The following is an 8,903-nucleotide window of genomic DNA, read 5'->3' as shown; positions in this document are numbered from 1 at the left end:
GTGAATTGCAACCATTCCTGCTTCCGCCTCTGAGCGGAGCCTAGCTCTGCAAATGCTTCCTGAAACGCTGCCCGTGTGCCCTTCACGAAGGGGCGGGGCCAGGAAAGCGATGTCTAGTGCCTTTGGGAATAAATCTTACCCCCGCCCACGGCAGGCAGCAGCCAGGGGAGGGAAGCCCTTGCCTTAGTGTTGGCTTGGAAGACAGGCTCCTGCAGGCCGGTGAGTCAGTGTCTGAACTTTGTTTTAATTACCTGCTGTGCTAGGGAAGCCGGGCCGCGCCGGCACAGCTTGGCAGTTGGGGCGGGGCTGGGGGGTGTCGGCGTGAAGACCTGGTACCTGCCGTTCGGATGCCTCACGGGAGAAGAAAACATTAATCACCGACACGCGTTGAAAAGGCAACGGTGGTCTTCCCTAAGGGGAAGCCTACAGTCGTGGGAGACAAATGCAGAGCTGGGGTTGTGTGTTCTAACAACGTGATGAGATAAATTAATGAATAACGTCGACTGATCCTGTGAACGTCAGTTAATGGCACTGCGATTTTTAGTGCCGTGTGTGGCTCTTTGGTGAGAAAAGCCCTTGAGGAGGGCACCCACCCCGGGATGGGACGGGTGGGTGCGGTGAATGACGGTCCCCCTCCTGTCCCCTAGTGGTCTCCGCCCTCAACAAGGCCTGGTGCGTGCACTGCTTTTCCTGCTCCACCTGCAGCGCCAAGTTAACGCTCAAGTAAGTCTGCCCTCGGCTCCCGCGAGCCCCGCGACGAGCGCTTAGGGGACGTTGTCAACAGACTTTAAAAAGATGATCTGATGCCTTATTTCTTCTTTCCGTTCAGGCCTTTCTAAGGGCAAAGCTTCGTCCTTTAATTGTTCCCTGTTTTCTCCTGTTCCTTCTCTGTCCTGCGCAAAGGGATAAGTTTGTTGAAATTGATCTAAAACCAGTCTGCAAGCACTGTTACGAGAAAATGCCAGAAGAATTTAAGAGGCGACTTGCCAAACGGGAGAGAGAAGCAAAGGATAAGGACAAGCAGAAAAAGAAAAAGCCAGTCTGTTTGTAAACTTTTCTATCCCTCTGTCAGCATTTTCACTGCTTTCTCCTTTGGTTAGTCCTTTAGAATACGTTTTCATTCTGTTTTTGTCTCTTGTTTTTTTCGTTACTTTCGGGCATGTAGATTGAAACAGAAGCATTTGTCCCATGTAGAGCTGGTCCTTTTGCCTAGTTATTAAAGCTACACACCTCGAGAAGGGTTCACACTGAACACCGGTAAAGCTACGCACCTCGAGAAGGGTTCACACTGAACACCGGTAAAACTACGCACCTCGAGAAGGGTTCACACTTAACACCGGTAAAGCTACGCACCTCGAGAAGGGTTCACACTGAACATCGGTAAAGCTACGCACCTCGAGAAGGGTTCACACTGAACACCGGTAAAGCTACGCACCTCGAGAAGGGTTCACACTGAACACTGGTAAAACTACGCACCTCGAGAAGGGTTCACACTTAACACCGGTAAAGCTACGCACCTCGAGAAGGGTTCACACTTAACACTGGTAACGCTACACACCTCGAGAAGGGTTCACACTTAACACTGGCTTGTACTGCACTTTTGTCCCTGAACCTCTGGCTCTCTCAGCTCGTTATTTTCATCACAATATGGTATAGATTTCTTTTTTTATTTTTCCAATGGATTCAAAGGGAAGAATTCTAATCTCCTAAAAGATACTGGAAAAGTTTCAAAGTATTCTTGTCTGATAATTGCAGCTTTTAAAATCCTGGTTTTTGGTTCCTTTGCCTAAAATAATATACTTTGATCAATTCCAGTGTTGCATGTTCTAAGTTCTGTATTAAACTGAATCCTCTCAGCATGTTTCCATAATAAGATACGGCATCTCTGGTGTGTGTATATGTGCTTTCATTCACTGCCCACGTGCTGCTGGTTATGAACTCATTTTTTTGATGTTTTCAAACTCAATTCTATTCCTGATTTTTATGGGAGATCTTTCAATCTTGGAAATTCTCTTGAATTGCTAGCATGATTGTCCCAGTCCCTTCATAGTACCATTGTGTTCTGAGCTCTAAAAGTTTTTTTATTGTTTAAAATTAAAGAGAAGTTAAAATTCAGATATAAGATTAAAACAACGTAAGGTTTGTTTAGCATTATCTCTGGGAGCAGGGATAATTTATTTCTTTCATCAAAAACATGGCGGTTTTAATAGCTTTTGTTGTAAGAAGACTTTGGGAGAACTTTTAACTCAATGGTACTATTTAAATCAAATTGCCAGTTGAAATGTAACATCATTTGAATAAATGTCAGCATTAGGATCTCTGAAAAACAGTAGAAAATAATTCCCATGTGGTGCTTTAAAATAAAAGATTTTTCACTTTAAATGTGTGGTCAGGAATTAACGTTGTCATTAATGTTGTTCTTTAAAATTATATCAGCAGATATAATAATATGTCACAGCTGACAGCGTATCATTGGACCTGTCCCACAAATGCTTCCTAAACGTAATTTCACAGAAAATCAGCAAGTTGTAAAATTCTGCATTTGCTCCATTCACAATTAAGGACCCATGATTTCAATGGTGATAAGCCCTCATAACTGTCAGCTGGAGATGTATCACCCATAGCTAGGAGGCCGTCTCAACCCCTGTCCACAATTGTTTTACAAGTGAATTGAGAGTGTGTGTTGCCCTGGCTTTTAAAAAAGAGTTGAGTTCTCCGTACATACGCCATTCACAGATGTGACCACAGACCACAAGTCACAGATGTGACCATCTGGTCCACTTGTGCTCTTGAAGAGTGATTTAAAGCGTTCTGTCAGACAGCCAACCAAAATAACCTATATATTATGTTAGATTTTTTTCAAGATGCTTGTTGTTGTTGTGGGGATGGGAGGCCAGGAAAGGTGAAACCTCACAGCTACATGACATAAAATACTAAGTAAGATGATTTTGCCTTCAGTAAAGAGAGGATCGTTCAAATTACAGAAATACAGTTCTTTGCTTTGAAGGACTGTTCTTTAAAAGTGCTCTCGTGGTACTTTAAAATGTGATTGACTTTAACTATCTGAATTTTATTTACATTATATTCCCTGTATACTTAGCACAGACTAAAATGTATCGGTAATATCCATTCTGTATTAGATAGATGTACACGATCAATTTACAAGGGCAACTTCCTTCAAATGATATTGTGAATTTTTATGTTTACCATAATGATTAGAATTGAGATTAGAATTATAGTTTTTTGCTAATACGAATACAGATGTAATATGCATAGTGTCTTCATTTACTTCAGTAAAATTACTGCACGTTATTTGTAGGTCTGTATACAAATGCTGACTATATTTCCACTAATTTCTTTTTTATTATTATTATTGTTATCTTTAGGAATAAGTTTGTGGAGTTTGACATGAAGCCAGTCTGTAAGAAGTGCTATGAGAAATTTCCGTTGGAGCTGAAAAAAAGACTTAAGAAGCTAGCGGAGACCTTAGGAAGGAAATAACTTCATCTTATTTTTTCTCTTCTCTGCAAAGATAAGAGATTACAACATTGCTTGACCTCATACACCCTTACCCAAAGCTGCATCGCGAAATAGTTGAGAGTGAAGAGAACCTATGGAGCGGTTTTCTTCATCTCCTTTTTCTCATTAAAAAAAGTTTGTGTAATCATATTTAAAACATGGATGAGGTCAACATTTGCCTCTGTTAGTAACCCTTATCAATTTGAAATGGCAACTGTACTTAATAGCAAAAGAAACATGGTTAAATTTTAATTGAGGTCCAAAAAGTTAAATATTACTTTTAAAAATGAAAGTAAGCAGTCAGCTTTTACATGACTCAGATAAAAAATATCAACACTATTTTACTTTGTATTCAAAAGCAAATTAATTGCAGCTGCAGTTTAGGAGGATATAAGAAAGAAAAACAACCAACCGAGAAACACAGACCTTACAGAATCTTAGCGCATTTATCAAATGAGTGGCTGTGAAATGAATATACACATTACTAAGATAAGAAGCAAGTATATTCAGAACTACGCGATTTGGGGTTTTGTTGTTAGGGTTATAAGCGCCTTCATTGCTGTGCTTAGTTTTACATTTTGTTCTCCTTGTGAATTTCTTCACACAGTCACTTAACATAGTAGTTATACGTACAGCTGACAGCATCCTTTTCAGATTTTGTGCAAAACAATTTATACTATAGGGTATCTGAAAATACAGTATATACTTTACAATATTGGGGAGATGAAGCATTTTCAATGTATTACAGCAATTGTGCTTCTAAGGTTAAGGTCAAAGATGTAGTCTTAGAAGAGGACATGAAATTAAATGTTATGTAGTTTGGAATGTATCACTTTAAAAAAAAGTGAATGTATATGTGTTTCTCTTATTGCCTTTATAACCAGCTAATATCTATGCTTTATACATAAACGAACTTGCCTTGCCTTAGAAAAATACATACTTTAATCAGGAATTCTAGCTGTTTCACACCTTACAAACTAAACACAAGTGCACTGACTGAGATTTGTAAACTCAAATTCATTTACCACAGCTATGATTACATGTTAAACTTTTTTTCACTTTTTGGGGAAACACATTGAAATTAATTTCTGTAATCTTACTAGAAGAGAAGGATGTTGGTGTGTGTTTCAAATTTTTCATTACAAATCTCATAATTAGATTTTATTTCCTATAAGTAGGAGGCATAAATGACACTTTTAAATTGCGAGAGGAATGTTTAAGTATCAATTTTAGGTCAAAAGTGGTGAATTACTTTACTTTGTAAAAAGTTTTATCCTGAAGTTTCTGGACCAGTCTTTCCTGATAAACTTGTATGCAAAGCAAATTTTGTGAACATTTTTTAACTGTTGCTGCTGCTATGTTATCATGTAAAAGAAAATTGCCAAGATGGACTTAGGGGAAAATTATTGGTTTTTCCAAAAATTGCTGAAATACTGTTTTACCATTAAAAAAAAAAAAATCTCAGGATGCTACCAGTCTGCCATTAAAATATTTGTATGCATGTATTTTTTAAACATTTGTGCATGCACTTTACAGAGTAAACTGTATTTCAGTTAATTTATAACCAATTGCTTTGTTTCTTAGTGTTCTTTTAGAGTTCAAAGAATTATCAGTGATTGAAGATAATCAATATATAGTTTAAGACTGTGCTTAGAAGTCTGAAACTGTCTTTGCATTTGACAGCAAGAATCAGAATCCCTTCGGCGTGCCTTTGTCAGCTAATATATGACCAGCAACAAAAATCTTCAAAGTATTTATTAAATACTATACTGTGGATACAGGCAGAATAGTGCAGGGTTTTCAGCCTGGGGTCTCGCTGCCAAATTCCCAAATGCTCACACACCAGAAATTCGGAGCAGAAGGCGCCCATTTGCCTGTGTTTCTAATCACTGGGAAGAGGCATGGGCTGAACTGCTCGGTTCACGTCTCTCCTGTAGCAGAGGTCCCACCGCTCACCCCTCTCATAAAATACGAGTTCGTATTTCCTGCGAGTCTGCCTCATTAAGCCTCCAAGGCTGTGGGGTGTTTTATCCAGACACACACCTTCTCCGCTGTAGGGGACACAGAGCCCTCACTCGTGGGGGGAGGAAGGGCTGAACAGTTGTCAGCGGACGAGAGGACGGACCTGCTTACTTCACGGTGTTGCGCACGGCTTCCTCTGGCCGGAGAGAAACTCAGGCTAGTGAGCGAATCTTGGCTTAAAACCCTACAAGGCCGTTTGAAATAATTCACTGTTTACCACTTCTAGGTGGTCTTTTTCTTATCAAGCCTAAGATAATTGGGAAAACGTTTGGGTACAAGTCAGACGTTCTTTGGATCGTGTTCAAAGCCTTATTAACATTGTAACTGATGGTAGATCATTTTGCCTCATTTATTTGCCAAAATAGCAATTTCTAAATTAAGGAGATTTTGAGGTCGGCTTACAGCATTGTTATTGTGTTTCATTTTAGATTGTAAGCTCAGTGGCAGGGACACTATGCCAATAATTGTGTTTTTACATAGCAACCAGTGCAGTATACTCTTGGTGCTTAATAAATGTTGATAATTGTTAAAAATAACTGTTGTGCTTTGCTTAACTTGAATGGCTTTGAGACATGGAACCATGAGAATATAGGACTAGTGCTTAAGAAAGCTGTTTTGGAAACAACCTAAGCGTCCGTCGACGGATGAATGAATGAAAAAAAATGTGGTCTGTATAACAATGGAATATTATTCAGCCAGAAATAAGACGGGAATCTTGCCATTTATGACAACGTGGATAGGACAACTATGCTAAGTGAAATAAGTCAGAGAAAGACAAATACTGTATGATCTCACTTATATGTGGAATCATTTTTTTAAAAACCCAATAATCATAAAGCAAGAATCATAAAAAAAAAAAAACAAGAACAGATAGGTGGTTGTCAGAGGCGGGGTGGGAGGGTGCAGGTGGGCAAAATGGGTGAAGAGGGTCAAGAGATACAAACTTCCAGTTAAAAATAAACAGTTTATAGGGGCATCATGTACAGCACGGTGACTATAGTTATTAACACTGAGTTGCACATTTGAAAGTTGCTAAAAGAATAGATCTTAAAAGTTCTCATCATAGGAAAAAAATGTTAAAACTGCATGGTGGGGGCTTCCCTGGTGGCGCAGTGGTTAAGAGTCCGCCTGCCAATGCAGGGGACACGGGTTCGAGCCCTGGTCCGGGAAGATCCCACATGCCGCGGAGCAGCTAAGCCCGTGCGCCACAGCTACTGAGCCTGCACTCTGAAGCCTGTGAGCCACAACTACTGAGCCCGCATGCTGCAACTACGGAAGCCCGCGCACCTGGAGTCCATGCTCCGCAACAAGAGAAGCCACTGCAATGAGAGACCCGCTCACCGCAACTAGAGAAAACCTGCGCACAGCAACGAAGACCCAATGCAGCCAAAAATAAATAAAATAAAATAAATTAATTTTTTAAAAATTCCGGGAAAAGAAAACTGCATGGTGACAGATGTTAACTAGACATTGTGATCATTTTGCAATGTGTACAAATATGGAATCATTATGTTGTACACCTGAAACTAACTTGATGTTATAGGTGAGTTACACTTCAATTTTAAAAAGAGTTCCACGTTTTTTTCTTTTAAAGCCATTTTAAACTTTTACTTGTATGTAGTTATTTTCTGGAAAACAGTTTAAGTGGTACGATATCTAAAACCATGTAAAAATGTCAAACAGACTCTGTGCATTCACAGGGCAGCCACCTTGTAGGTAACACGGCGTTATTTAATCCTGACAATCCCCCAGGGCTGTGAAGTCAAGGAGGCCCTTTGAGCTTGCACGGCAAGACGTGGCGTGTCCAGAACCTGAACCCAGGTGGTTCCTGTGCTTCCAAGCTTGTGCACATTTCTACCCTGTTACTTGGTGGATGTCTGTGTGAAAAATTCAAGTCTTCTTGAGTATATCACAGAAACATTCATGTATACGAATAAAAGCAAATGGGCTGATTGCTGTACATAAGGCACATCTGAGAACCATGTAGGCTGCTGGCGGAGTCTTCCCACCGTTCACCCCGAATTCTGAGCTGTTTCAGTTCTTTATCTTCACACCCTTCAGCTGCCCCGTGCTCTTGGGGCTCTATCGTTCCCTCCTCCCCTCCTCAAATGTCCGACCTGAGTCCTGCACGTCGTGTCCTCCCCTGGGCAGGTGCAGGCCTTGGCTTCCTCCTGCCCAAGAAAGAGAGACGGGCGATTACAGCACAGCATGGGGGGAAGCATAAGGTTCTGCAAGATCACACGGGCAGCACCCCGCAGGTTGCGGGGGAGGGTCTCCTGGAGCTGGATCTTGAAAGGAGAATAAATACCCACTAGCCCGGCCTGGGAGCAGCGGCCTCTGGCCCTCTTCCAGTTCCCATTTCCTCCATTTTCTCACTGCCCTTAGTGGCATCACCATCTCTCCAGGCTCCCAGGCTAAGGTCGAGCTGCTGTCTGTTCTCCCCTCCCCCACCCCTCCCATCCCCACAGCTAAGGACCCCAAAGTCCAGCCGTTCAGCTGCAGAAGGTCCCAGAGCCCTTCTTCCTCCCAGCTGGCGCCCTGGCTGGCTCCACGCTGTCCTCACTCTGCTCTGACCTCCAAGCAGCCATCACTCGACTCCCCTTGTTTACCAGCCTCATTAGGCTCACCGAACAAGCAGGTCCCAACCTATTGCTGAGTCTGTTTTCTCCCAATGGCCATGCCCATCACGCAGGACTATCTTTCCCAGACCTTCGGCTGCCCTCCTGAGATCCGTGTACCCTCCTCACTTTTGAGACTCACATCAAATTCACCCCATTTTTTAAACCTTTCCTGACTTCCTCAAGCAAAACTAGTCACTCTCCTTTGCTCCCCAAATCCTCTGCTCACACCTCTGATTCAGTAGTTGTTTTGAGCACTTGTATGTATTGGTTTGTGTTCCTGCCAGAAGGATGGCTCCCAACGGAAGGACTCGTTTTGTCCTTGTACCCTTGCCACGCACAGGAGGAGCTCGGCGACTGCTGGATACTTGGCAAAGCACATTCCACCCTGAGCAGTTTCCAGATTCCACGGAGCTCTCAGAGGTTCTAGAGCTCAGCAGCAGCAGCACCCACGGCCCCCCGCTGGCCCTGGGACACACACGTGCTACGACAGACTACGTGGCCTCTTCATTTTCATTCATCTCAGGGTATTTTCTTTTTTCAGGGTATTTTCTAATTTCCCTTGTGACGTCTTGCTTGACTCATTGGTTATTTAGAAGTATGCTGTTAATTTGCACATATCTGTGAATTTCTCAAATTCCGCTCTGTAGTTGATTTCTAATTTCATTCCATTGTTGTGGGAAAACATACTTCATATGTATCATTTCAATTCTTTTGCACTTATTGAGGTTTATCTTATGCCTT

At 41.8% G+C, this 8,903-nt stretch overlaps 1 protein-coding gene across 2 annotated transcripts in view; it reads left to right on the top strand.

The window, feature by feature from the left end:
* LIMS1 (LIM zinc finger domain containing 1) overlaps positions 1-4,590 on the top strand; it is a 44,718-nt gene extending 40,128 nt beyond the window's left edge. For both annotated transcript variants that reach the window (XM_007456815.1, XM_007456814.1), the window contains exons 9-10: positions 648-723; positions 3,387-4,590. In XM_007456815.1, coding sequence (XP_007456877.1) covers positions 648-723; positions 3,387-3,501 — 191 coding nt within the window. In that variant the 3' untranslated portion in view covers positions 3,502-4,590. The remainder of the gene's footprint in view (positions 1-647; positions 724-3,386) is intronic.
* Positions 4,591-8,903: the final 4,313 nt, after the last annotated feature.

Source organism: Lipotes vexillifer, unplaced genomic scaffold (assembly GCF_000442215.2).
Source record: "Lipotes vexillifer unplaced genomic scaffold, Lipotes_vexillifer_v1.1 scaffold777, whole genome shotgun sequence".
Lineage (NCBI taxonomy): Eukaryota > Metazoa > Chordata > Mammalia > Artiodactyla > Lipotidae > Lipotes > Lipotes vexillifer.
The sequence above is the reverse complement of the archived record's forward strand: the minus strand, read 5'-3'. Positions and strand labels throughout refer to the sequence as shown.